The 13,639-nt window shown below is 38.5% G+C and overlaps 1 protein-coding gene and 1 long non-coding RNA gene across 2 annotated transcripts; both read left to right on the forward strand.

The window, feature by feature from the left end:
* Nucleotides 1-238: 238 nt before the first annotated feature.
* Nucleotides 239-9,326, forward strand: LOC110061106 (uncharacterized). Its single transcript, XR_016204256.1, has 2 exons — nucleotides 239-3,254; nucleotides 8,609-9,326. It is a non-coding gene; the product is annotated as an uncharacterized LOC110061106 (long non-coding RNA).
* Nucleotides 4,139-9,326, forward strand: LOC149097675 (uncharacterized). The gene is made up of 2 exons (XM_089279932.1): nucleotides 4,139-4,504; nucleotides 6,293-9,326. The coding sequence occupies exons 1-2, from the start codon at nucleotides 4,283-4,285 to the stop codon at nucleotides 6,428-6,430; spliced, it is 360 nt and encodes a 119-aa protein (XP_089136058.1). The 5' UTR covers nucleotides 4,139-4,282; the 3' UTR covers nucleotides 6,431-9,326.
* Nucleotides 9,327-13,639: the final 4,313 nt, after the last annotated feature.

The raw sequence follows: 13,639 nt of genomic DNA on the forward strand, positions 1-13,639 counted from the left end.
AATGAGCAAAATATACTCGTCTATTGATTTTTTTGAACGAATCTTCAACTTGTAATTTCAAAATTTCTTTGATTGCAGCAATATCTTTACCTTCTTATCAATGTGTAGTAAATAGCTTCAAAAGTCTAATTGTTCTCAAAAATTAACTGACTAGCAAATGACATTTATTTCAGTAACGCGATGTATTGTCCTACAAACGGAAAATGTCTTGAGAGCGCGGGAAAAATCTACCAAGTGGACGAAAGGAATTAGCGGCGACACAATTAAGTTGAACGTAAACGTGAAAATTGTGTATGCAGTCTAGCTGTTTGACGCAGCAACAAACCCATTGGGAGTACGGAATTTTTTCCTGTTTGAAAATAACGTGATGTCATCGCTGGCGATTTAAGTGCATGTTAGCTCAGACATCACGGTCTGGAGTGAATGTCCAAAAACTTTGAAGTTTTTTTTAACTGTTGGAACTGTGCGAGTTTTAAAGTGTCGAAGCTCTGAGCAATGGTTCATATTAATCTTTATATTTCGATTTTGTTTTTACAAAAAAAATGCACACATGTATTCGCTCAGTACAATACGACGCATGCATAACTGAGCATTTTATTGCTATAATTAGACAATATAACACTAAAGTTCTGTGTTTTGAGTAAAGATCTTTAGCTAATCCTGGCACTAAGAAAATTATTGTACGCTAAGAAACAATAATTTAGGGCAACTGTGTAGCAATGTTTTTCTTGTGGTTTTTGATAAGTTCTCCCTTCCTTTGATAGCGTTTCGCGTGTGAAAGAGGAATTAGGTCTTTAGCCGCATTTGGGAAAAACTTTCCGCATTCACGAGAAGACAAACAAACACATTTAATAGTTGTCCGGGTTAATTAAGTTTAGGCGGTTAATATAACTTCAACAACATAACACAACCTGGAGCTGTTTAAAGTACTGCCACACTAGTTATATTGATGAATATAAATGACAAACTCTTAATAAGGCAGTGTATATGTTCACTTGTTGAAAAAACCTCTCGTTACGCGCAGTCTTTGATCTTAGCTTTCTCTCCCTTTTTCCGCTTTCGTCTAAAATGCCCTGGGGCCTTTACTGATCAAAGAAGCAATGATAACGACGTCTGTAATTGAATTTTCAACAGAAAAAATGTATTCCCAGGTGCAAAATGTATCAATATATCAGCTATATTTATTGTTAGAGGTAGCCATATTTGATTGTTTGCTGTATTTGTGAGATGTTTGTTGTGTTGCTAATGCACGCGGTGGTCGCGTGTGCTTTTATATTTCTCAGACAAGAAACGTCTTAGACCGAAAACTCCCACGTTTAAGTCGCGGAAATCTTTCCATCACGGTTTTTTCACTAAAATTTGGTCAATATTCGCCAGTAAGTAACAACCGTAATTATGTATCGAGGAAAAAAGTGCCGATTGCTCGTTTTGCCTGTTGCTATGGATACAGATGTGTACATGACAGTTCGGCGCGTGAATATAATTAAATTACAATTCTGTTTACAACTGAAATCTCAAGACAGCTTTTCTTCTAATTCCCGCAATGTGAATGTTTAATATTGCGAGGATAAACGCTATAACTCTTGGTCTCGCTCACCACCTGGCGCTGACCAATCAGCATCATTCTTTCAAAGGCGAGTAGTGAGGGATTCTTGGGGGTGGGGAGGGAGAGGTTGAGAATGACAACAGGACACAAAACGGCGGGAATCCGAGCTTATAGACTTTGGTCTTTAGAGAATGTTTTCTTCTATAGAATGTTTTCGTCTCAGGAAAAACATCACTATTGGCATCATCACAGCCTGAGTGATACGTGACTTTAAAGACAAATAAGCGGATCAATACAGCAGGTTTAATTACTTTATGCCTTGGTCTGTGAAGTGAAGTGGAGTTAATTCGGCATCGATAAGTTGGATATTGCTGCGTCTTTTCGCAGGCATAACTGATGTATTCAATTTAAGGATTTTAACTACAGGCGGCTATATTACGTGAGTCGTGGGACTTGCTTACGTTCGAACGAATCAGTTAAATAATACATTTGATTTGAACGCTTCACTTCAGTCGAATGCATTACTCTTTGGATCTTTAAACACAATCTTTTACACTTTGACTTAACATTGACGATGTACTCTTCTGTGGTCATCAGGCATAACACAAGAACGACAGTTTAACGATGTATACTACTAACTTATATTGGCTTAAAAACTGCATGCATAAGCGCGACACACGCACAAAACAAAATTAGTGACGCTTATAACTTTTTGTTCTAGAACACTCTACCGTACATATTTTTGAGTAGTCAGTCTTGTAAATCGGATAGGGACGGATTGAGGGTAGCCGAATTTCAGCAAAATGGCTGGAATCAGAACCTAATATTCCACTCTTTAGCTAGAGTGTTAACAGTAGTAGAAAAAACCCATTTGAAGATCTAAGAGTATCTAAGTGCGATACTTTGGCAGACTAATGCTCGATGAAGAGACTGGTTAACTGGGTTTGCGACGAATTATCGGACAAATCACTGAAGCTTTGTGATGACAAACTCAACCCGTGTACCCGTAATGATGTAATGTTTTCACCTAAAAGTGCTTCTTTTAACTTATTCCTGGTTATCTCTCACTTCACTTCGACTTTCACAATCTCTATACACACGTCAATCACGTCATTTCAACTTCACTGTAGGTCACGTGACGTGTGGGTGGACTACGTCTTCGATAGCACATCTTGCCGGGAAATATTTACGTTCGTCGCTTAGAGTCCCCTTCAATCCTCTCTAGAATTGTTCATCTATTAAACTAATGCATGATTTGAAGTTGACTTGATTCGACGAAAAAATTTTATGTATCGTGTAAAGTGATGTTTGTTTAAATTTGTGTGGGAGCTGATACACTGACGTCTCTTAAATGTAGATCGTTAAAACCAATTTATGACCAAGCGGTTTCCTGTGTGGTATTGAGAGTTCTATTGAATTCTAAACGACTTCTTTGTAGTCACGTATTTAGCTCGTTACAAACTGAATGATTACATTAAAATTTTCCTTATCACAGATCTGCTTGTACCGCGTGCGTCCAGTATATTTCTGTGAGTCTTTCGATGCTTTGGCGAGCTCGTAGCCTCTTCCAGGCCTTCAGTGAGTTGGGGCGCAACGAGAAAAAACGGCGGGCGAAAAAAGGAGAGAGGGGTTTGGTGCAACAGGCGAAGACCGTGACTATAGTTATACACTCTAACATCAGGTTTCTAATACAGTGAGAGATCTACAGGTATGAATGAATATAATCCAGCAGGTTTTTTCCCTCCTCCGTGAAATCCAGACAGAGCCGGCGCTGTGGCGGAGGAGATGAGGAAATGGCCTAAAACTAATTCAAAACATGCCTCAGGGTTGTCAAACTCATAAGACAAAACAAACTTTATCTCTTGAACTTCTATTTTCAAACCATTGTTCAACCAGATAGTTCAACTGCCAAATTTTAAACCGTTCGGAATTTTAAATCCGATTGAAATCAGTTTATACAAAGGAATATGCATCAAAATATACCAGCGCTGGTCGCTCAATTGTTTATTTCATTGTTGTTCGTTGACAAAGTTCTTTAAATATATCCTTTGTTTCAAGGTCATTTATTTCAGAAAAGGAAAAAATTAACAAAGGCTGTCGAGACTTTTTCCGCTTTTGTATTGTTTGTGACGCAATTAAAGAAGTAGCAATTACTTGTACTTATATTATTCTGAAGGCGTTTCATGATTGGAGACCCTTAGATCCACGCTTAGTGCAAACATCTAACTGTGGTTTGAGGTTGGACGTTTGTCGTTTGTCGTTCGAAAGTCAGTCGATATAGATTGGAGTAAATTGGAGCGAATAGAAATCTACATCTGCATCTACACTTAGTAAGTCGGTAAAAATCGTAAGATATCACACCAACTGTAAAAATCTGAATAAAAACAATACAATGGGATATTAAAAAAATAAAAAAAATGAACAATCTAAATAAAACTAACACAATGGAGTATTAAAGTGCACCTAACCGCCAAATTTTTTTTTCGCTAAAATGAATCCACTTACTGTTAAAACTAATTCGGCGAAAAAATTTCGAATTTGGTTGAATCCTTAATTTGCTATGGCCCGCCGAAAACGCGAAAATCGCCCTAAATCGGTGCCATTTTGTTTCACGGCCGAGTTCTGGGGGGAATGGGTCCAGCGGCAGTTGTGACGTCTACCCAGGAACGAAACGTGTTTCGCCGCTAGTCATTTCACTGTAGTGGCTGTGTTCCTCGTGAAGAATTTGCAGCTAAAATGCCTACGAGGTGTGCCGCAGGCGGTTGCAGCAACACCCCAGACTTAGAAAATGGAATAGCACTTCACTGTATTCCATATTTTGGTGACGATCGGCCACAAGCGAAAAAAAAGACGAAAAAAGTGGGTGGACTTTGTAAAGCAAAAGAGAGCGAAGTGGGAGCCTTCGAAGAACTCGGCCATCTGTTCAGTGCACTTCAAGCCAGAAGATTTCCACTTCAGGTATGAAGTTTATATCAGAGTCATTTGAATAAAAACTCATCTCTGACTCTGAGGAGGAAGACATCTTGATCTTCTAGCGGAAATTTGGGCGTTTTAGAGCTAAAATATACAAAAGTGAGTATTCTACACTACGACGTCCAAAGAAAGCAAAGAGAAATGACTGAGGGCTGTTCTATTCGGTTCCTGGGTAGACGTCACAACCTTGCTCGACCCAGACTCCCCAAAAAGGGGTCGTGAAACATCTCGAGCACGACTTTGGCGGGCCATAGAAAATTGAGGATTCAACCAAATTCAAAAATTTTTTGGCAGAATTAGTTTAAACAGTAAGTGGATTCGTTTCAGCGAGAAAAAATTTTGGCGTTAGGTGCACTTTAATAACTAACTTTGATTTAAAACTATCTACGGACGTTGTATTCACTAGAGACTTTTAGATTTACGTTTCCCGCGAACGGCTAACCGCAAGGGATCACGTGACCAGAGCCAGACGTCACGTTTGAGGTTTTCGACTCGCGTTTTGAACGTCAAGAAGTAGGTTTTCACGTAAATCATTTACCACAAGCTTTATTGCCCCGAATTGTATTTTATGCCACGTACAAATACTGAAATCGAATAAAGTGACCCTTTTTCTACAAATCGGATGAATGTTTCAGGCAAATAAGCAATTACCTGGCCTTTTGTTGCTATTTGAAGCAAGGCACTTATCCTAAGTGGAAATCCAATATCGCGTCGGCTTAAGTCGAATGTGTGTTTTACAGGATGTGTAGCTTTCTAAAGAAAAGAACGTCATTAAACACACATTCAACTTCATAGCTGCCGCCATATTGGCTTTCCGCTAAGGTCAGTGCCTTTCTACAAGCAACCACAAAAGTCTAGGTAATTTCTTATTGGCATTAAAATTATAACCAAGTTGTCGAAAAAGGGTTACTTTATTCGATTTCAGTATTTGCACGTGGTATAAAATAAAATTCGAGGCAATAAAGCTTGAGGTAAATGACCTCTCAGACGTTCAAAACGCGAGTCGAAAACTTCAAATGCGACGTCTGGTCCTAGTCACGTGACGCCAAGCCGTTCGCCGTTCGCGGGGAAGGTGGATCTAAAAGTGAAATTGGTATATATTTCATGTTTCACCGTTATTCATATTAAAGTTAATTCAACACTCGGTAGAGAAATAGCAAATTCTTTTTGTCTATTTTGAAATACCTGAAACAATTACTGTTACGGGGTTCTAACAGTAGCTTTGAAACGATGATATATAACGATAATACTTAACAAGAAATAACACACAAACTGTGGTGATAAACATGACAATCAATAAAACGGATTGTTGGAAAACAAAAGTAAAACTATATTATTTAACTTGACGTTTCATATGTTTCGACATACATCTTCAGAACTTGCATTGCTACGTTGTAACTTTAGCAGACTTCACAAAACCGGCTGCGACTCTTATTAAGCATTTGTTTTTTTTCCTTGCTAAAGTAACTTTTAAGAACTACTGAAAAATTCCCATCGCGCCTCCAACTGTAGAAGATTTAGACTTTCAAACATTAGTATTTTCCAATGAATTTTGATGAATATAAACAGTTCAATTTTTTGGTGAAAATGCAGATTGGTCTGTCCGAGGCGTCAGTCATCAATAATCTTACGACAAAATATTACGACATTTATTATTTAGCCCCAGTTTCTACTAAACGTGTAAATTTCGCTGTCGAGCAGTTTAAATTAAAGATCTGCTTTAAACGCGCGCGTCCAGTATATTTTTATATGTCTATTTTTGTGCCTTTGAAGGTCTTTCAAAGCTTTGGCGAGCTCGTAGCCTCTTCCAGGCGTTCAGTGTGTTGGGGCGCAGCGAGAAAAAACTGCAAGCGGAAAAAGGAGAGCGAGACAAAAGTTATACACTACAACATCAGGTTTCTAGTACAGTGAAAGATCTACAGGCATGAATCAATGTAGCTAAGGTTCGTGAAATCTAGATAGAGGTTTGTGGTGGGGAAGATGAAGAAATGGCCTTAAAAAAAAATTAAGAGGGAAAAAATTAAGAGTAACAAGTGAACAAAATCTTTGCATCGAGATGACTTACATCGTATTGCAAACTTCTGTGCAACTGTTTAAAATACCTTCCCAAAAGAAATAATTTCTGACAACACCATGAAACACTTGAAAGTATTGGTGCATGAAATGAAGCTGATCATGGAATTTTACCTGCGTTTGCACAATTTCTCTGAACTTTGAAACTTATTTCCTCGAGTTTCCCTGGAAAATTGTTTATGGTGTTATTTCAGACAACCACTTATATCTTTAGCTTTTGGAAAATGGAAAAAGGACTGTAATGAGAAAATGTCTCCGGGTTGTTAAACTCGGGAAGACAAAACAGTTCATCTCTTTAAGTTTTTATTTTAAAACCATGGTCAACGCTGAAAATGATGACAAATTTTGAAACTTTCGGAATTGTAAATCCGATTGAAATTTTTATACAAAAAAAAAAGCATCAGAATATACGAGCGCTGGTCGCTTAATTTTAATCCTTCTTTAATTGTTGTTTTTTGACAAAGTTCTTTAAATATATCCTTTGTTTTCAAGGTCCTTTCTTTCAGAAACGGAAAAAAAATTAAGAAAGGCTCTCGAGACTTTTTCCGCGTTTGTATTGTTGGTGACGCAATTAATGAAGTAGTAATTACTTGTATTTATATTATTCTCCTGGCCATTGGAGACCTTTAGGTCTACGTTTACCGCAAACGTCCAATTCCGGATTGAGGTTGGACGTTCGTCGTTCGCCGTTCGGACGTGACGTTAGTCGATTTAGATTGGAATAAATTGGAGGGAATAGAAATCATCCTGTCAATGCATTGGAAATTGTCACAATAACGCTAATTTTGGTATGTTTTATAGGACGTGTAGCTTTCTAGAGAAATAAAGCATCATAAAACACACTGTATGGCCGCCGCCATGTTGGACTTCCACTAATTAGGATCAGTGCCTTTTTCCAAACAACAATTTTCCACTGAATTTTGCCAATACAGACTGGGCTGTCCTTAGCGTCAGTCATCAATTAATCTGTGCAAAATATTAGGGCGGTTATGTTTAGCCCCAGTTTCTACTAATCGTGGGAATTTCGCTGTTGAGCAGTTCAATTACAGGAAAACCGATTTGATTTTCTATGTTCAAAGTTCAAGATCGCGCACCTTTGCTCTCGTCTCAGATTTGTACGCTTAAAATATGTGCATGAGTATTTTTAGTTTTCGACTCTTACGTCAACAGACAAAAAAATCTCCGCCACGCTAGATATGTTTATACTAGTGTAGCCAGAGCTAAGAAAGTGCTGCAGAAATTTGGATGTAGTGTGCAATTTGGAACAAGGATTGCATATTATAAGGGACAAATATTTAAAAGGAGTATAGAGTGTGTGCATTATCACGCAATAAAAAATAAAATCAAAAACCATTCAGTGGATAAAGTCAAGAAATTGTGATATTATAGACGATAAATAAAGAAGCCAGTTCTCCAAGTTTAAGGTGTGTACGTTGTCCTTAAGTTGAGATATTTGTCGAAATGTTCCCCGCAAAATTTTTTTAGAGCCTAGTACCTCCTTCAGTCCTCCAATATGGCGGCCGGAAAATAGTGTAAACATCTGAAACTTACTTTAGCTATCTAGACAACTGATTATCTGAACCGAACCAAAAATCATTTACACAAGCACTTTTCCTAATACTTTAACTCCTCAAGTGGCTAAAAATCACGACATAAGTGTATATTTTTCGACAAACGTGATCTTAGCTTCATGTCAAGCAACCGCCATAATTCCGAAATTCAAAATGCGCTGGTTTCCAAGCGAAGGACGCTATTGAGCTGGAAAGTTGTAAACAGATATAAATTTAGTATATCTTATGCCTGGTGAGGATAAAACCTTTAGGGGCTCTTTAGTTTTGGATTTGAAAATTTTGATGACGTCACGTGAACACACTCTAAAGTTTGAGAAGTCTGAAGAGATATTGCTGGTGGAGCGTGCTTGTAGTGCTAGTTTGTTGTGACATAGATATTCAGCACCTTTCTGGGTTTAATTCTGAATGCCAAAGTTATTGTGGCATTTTTGGGTTCACTCTGCAGGAGCAGGAGCAGGAGCAGGAGCAGGAGCAGGAGCAGGAGCAGGAGCAGGAGCAGTAATTACACTAGTCCAGTCACGCAATGTTACAAAGCACTGCATGACAGAGGGAGGACGAAAAAACAGGACTACACTTTCACTAGTGTTTATTTATTCTTTAACATCGTGACTGCTTGAGCAGTAGTACCACTGGTGTTTATTATTTGTCACTCTAGGAGTGCTGGACCATCGTAGTAATAGCCTTCTTAATTATTTTCGAAGTTACAGGTGTATCGCGGTACGATGGGACTTGTACGAAAAGTTGAACTTCTTATCAAGTACTATGTGACGCTACGGGAGCAGAAGAATTTTGTCACGCAATTGTGAAGATGTTGTTCCTGCAATCTATTAATGCTACTGAAGAACTGAAACTCAAGAATTTGTTTTGCTTTTAATTTATCTCTATGAAGTTGCGTTGCCGTTCATCATTGTTATGAAAAAAGGTTATATGTAAACAGGAATCAGGTTTTTCTGCAAATACATTGAATTGAAATTGGTACATTTCAATTTATCGTTCTTATTAGATGTCGATGACATGGTGAAAATTCGCACTCCACTCATTATCTGCAACTGATGATGCACAAGAGGAGGACTACAGAACTAACAAATGGCACAGAAACTGAAAACTTAAGGAATATTGCGCGAATATGTAGAGCCTGTTAGATTAAAGCTCTCAAAATGCTGGTTCAGTTTCGTCTGCAGCACCGAGTGGGCTTTTATACATAATGCTAGCATTTTTTCAAGCATTTTAGTGAGGCAAAAGCATTAAGCATTAGTGGCATTTTCCCCGGAAAATTACTATTTTTTCCACAGAAAGTAGAGATGAAAATTATTTTTTTTACGAGAAAATGACGACTTAACTAAGCCTCTTCACTTATATCACTGAAAGGGGACATGGAGGATATTACATGCCCGCGCGTGGATACGAATTTTACCTTCGAGTGTTCAACTCGATATCGAGTTGAACTTGAGAAGACAAAATTCGTATCTACAAGCGGGCATGTAATATTCTGTTAATTATATAAACATACTAATGACGACGTTTTTGACGATTTTCCGACAACTTTCCGGAGATTTTCGAAGATTTTCCAAAGTGTTCTGAAGGCCAGACGAACGCTTCCCAACGTTTTCCGAACATTTTACGAAGATTACTAAGGATTGTTGACGATTGCCGAAGACCACCGAAGAAGATCCGAAGATGTTTCGATCATACATCAACAAATTTAAGTGTAGTTAAAGGGTCAACAGCAAAATGTTATCAAAAAGGAATGATATTTTCACAGTGTGAAAGATAAAAATAGTATCTTCACAGCGCGCGATGAAGATATGATATTTTAATAATGGTAATAGGACTGAGTGGAGTCCAATTCGGTCTGTAATCATACGAGTGATTAACAAAATCGGACGACCGCGAAGCGGGAGTCCGATTTGTTAATCACGAGTATGATTACAGACTGAATTAGACGACACGATGTCCTGTTACCAATTAATCAAAACTATGACAAAATTCGAGAAACGAATAAACCATCGATTGATCGCTGAACGATTAAACGTCGTTATGAATGCTGAAAAACACAGCAGTTTACTCAACAAAGTGCACCGCAACAGCGCGCGCAAAATGACGCGTACTGTCCAATTACAAGCATGACGCGTATACACTGTCCAATTAATGCTCAAATCGGGCTGCTGATAGCCAATCACGTTCGAGAATTTTGATTAAGTAAGTAATAGTAATTGGGCCGAGTGGACAATTCATAATGGTAATTGAACTGAGAAGAATGCAATTTGATCTGAAATCATACGCGTGATTTCAAAATCGAACGAGCGCGCAGCGGGAGTTCGATTTGAAATCACAAGTATGATTTCAGACCAAAATTGCACGATACGAAGTTCAATTGCCACTTTATTAGATCCATTTTGAAATCGCGCAATTTTATCACCTTGAATTTTAGATTTTGGTGTATTGTTCCATTAACCGGTTTGTTGAAAATAGCGGAACCGGACACGTCTTTGCGTCTCATTTAGTATGCAAAACAATGTCATGTGACGAAAACTCATTCGAGCATAACAAAGAGACAAGCAGTTCTAAAGTCAGAACGAAAACAGTGTACTTCATGCATTAAGGTTCAGTCCTCGTCGCCTAAATCAATGATGGAAGGCCTTCCTTTCTTCTGTGGTTGAGGCTGAGACTTTTTGTTGTCTATAGAGAAGGCATGATTTCAGGGTGCATCCTTTGTAATTCTGCGATGGATTTCAAAATGGAATTAATAAATGAAATAATTATAAACCATCCATAACTGCTTATAAAGGCTGCCGTAACTGAACTACGCCGGAAAAATTTGAAAATGGCGTTTTCAGTCTGAAAACACATCAAATGTTTTCCTTCCACACTATGTCGGAGAAATTTGGCTGAACGCAACAATCTCCGGTCATTTTGGAAATGTGTTTGAGGAAATCTCGGTCAGGGAAATCACTTGATCATCGTGATTGCATTGTTTATGAAAAGCTTCGTTTTCAAAATGTTCCCGTCCACACTAAAACGCAAAGCCGACGAATTCAAATTCCTCCGGTTTGAGGAGCGTTTTCCATAAGCTCCGTTTTCGTGACGGATAAGTGTGAACGGGAGGCCTAACCGTAGAAATAAAGCTGCTCTTTCAAATATTTTCTCCGGCGTAGTGCGGAAGGGGCCTGAGCAAAAATTTCGTTTGTTGATGTATTTGTTTTTCGCTCTGTGGATACATCAATGTAAGTTTACGTTAATAATTATTGTATCTTTTGAATAGTTCACAAATGATGCGTAATAATTTCCTCACAGCTTGCACTGGACCCTGCAATAGTTAAATGCTTGAAATCTTGATATATGTAATCTTTTCAAGGTGCTTGCAATAACCGTCTGATCGTAGATGAGCGTGACCAATGAGCGGGCGTGTTTAAAACACGAAATAGAGAAATGGCGAAATGGCACTAAAACAATACATAATAATCATTGACAGCTAACCACTTTCAAGTCAGTGATCTTTAGGCTAACCTGAGCGTTATTTAGGCTAACCGGGGCGCTATATTTAGGCTAACCGAAGCGGTATTCAGGCTAACCGTAATGACATTTCGTCATTCGTCTTTTACACACGCTCCCAATGAACAGCTTATCGTAAAACGAAACAGATAAATATCGCAGCGCCTGCTGCGAACCGAAGCGTAACAAAAACATGCTCCCAAGAAACATGCGTGGGACGATCAGCTTTAATTAAGTTGACAATACGTTCTTTTATAACGAACCCATTAAGGGACAAAGCACGTATCGCTTAAGCCTACACAGTATTAATTAAAACTTCGATATTGGCCTAGTCTGGGGAAAACATCACTGAATCTATCAAATTCGGCTTTGCACCGGCTTTTGTTAACTCGTCCGACATCAGTGCTTACAAATTCACCGGACTCTTGTTCTAAAAATCGAAATTCTCCTTAAAAACAGACTCTTTAAAAGGAATTCAGCCGTGTCCTGTTGGAAATATCGCCCAAAACTGTCTTTTCAGGCTCTGATAAAACACCATCGCGCTCCGGTGCGCTTAATTATTGGACGAGGTTGAGCAAAATATCGCGATTTGTCAGTGGCGCCGAAGCTGAAGCCCCGGGCTCCGGCAAATAATTGATCTGCTCGCCATTGACAAATCGCAGTGTTTTATGACTTGACTTCGATAACCAAGTTTGTTTTCATATTGAAATCACTCTCTGACAGCTCTTACAACTTACTGCATCGATCGTGTTAGAACTGAATATGACAAATTTAGTTTGCCCTTCTCTAGTCCTGCTATTTGCAATAATTTGATTGAAGAAGTAAAACTGAGTTTATCCTTCGGCTAAACATTTCTTAAGTACTTATAACCGGCTTAACGCTGACTTAGTATAAATACCTTAAATGTTCTTTTTTTTTCGTTCCAAACAAACCAACACACCGCATTTGGACTTATCATTAACTGGTACGGTTAAATTATACTTCTCATTTTCTTTTTTACTTTCGTTTTTTATCTTTCAATTAACTATTTGTTTTTATCTTTTGTGTGTGTGTTTTTCTTTTCTATTTTTACGCTTTGATTATGCATTTGCAGCCTAGGTAAAACATATTGGTTTTTTTTCTATCTACTCAGGCCCAGTCCACGGTACGCCGGAGGAATTTGAAAACGGTGGTTTTACTCTGAAAACCCATCAAATGTTTTCCATCCACACTACGCCGGATAAAGTTGATTGAACGCAACAATCAGCAAACATTTTGGATTTGTGTTTGAGGAAATCTCGGTCAGGGAAATCACGTGATTATCGTGACGTCAACATTTACAAAAAGCGTCGTTTTCAAAATGTTATCCGTCCACACTAAAACGCAACTCGGCCGGCGTTTTCAAATTCCTCCGGTTTAAAGAGCGTTTTCCAAAAGCTCCGTTTTCGTGACGGAGTAGTGTGGACGGAAGGCCTAACCGGAGAAATAAAGCTGCGTTTTCACAGTTTTCCAGCGTAGTGTGGACGGGCCTCAACTTGGTTAGTTTTCTTCTATTCTGAGTAATTTTTGTTGCCTAATTTAAGTTAATTGTTTTTATGCTGTTTTTTTCTGTTCTTGTAAATCTGGCAAAATAAAAAGGGTTGATTGTTGTTATTGTTGTTGCTCAGGAAAGCAATATACGTCAATTTGTTAATTTTTCACACATGAGCGTTGTTACAATTACGCGTGAGCAGACTGTTATTTGCAGCAAAACGCATTCTTTGTGCGGTGGCCTCATTGCTAGTGTGCTCGTTCCCCGATCGAGCGGTCCGGGTTTAAGGTCATTCCCCAGTATTGCACTGCGCATCCCTACTGCGCATAATTTCACGCGTGATTAGCGCGCGCGGATTTAAAAATGGCGGCTTTTTCTTTACAGCTGGACCTCGCCATAGAAGTAAATCGTCATTTTCTCGCAAACGAGTATGTCTACCTATCATTTTTTTCTGTTGTTTTGAATTGAGTAATA

Source organism: Orbicella faveolata, unplaced genomic scaffold (genome assembly GCF_042242905.1).
Source record: "Orbicella faveolata isolate gen_17 unplaced genomic scaffold, um_ofav_v1 contig_47, whole genome shotgun sequence".
Classification (NCBI taxonomy): domain Eukaryota; kingdom Metazoa; phylum Cnidaria; class Anthozoa; order Scleractinia; family Merulinidae; genus Orbicella; species Orbicella faveolata.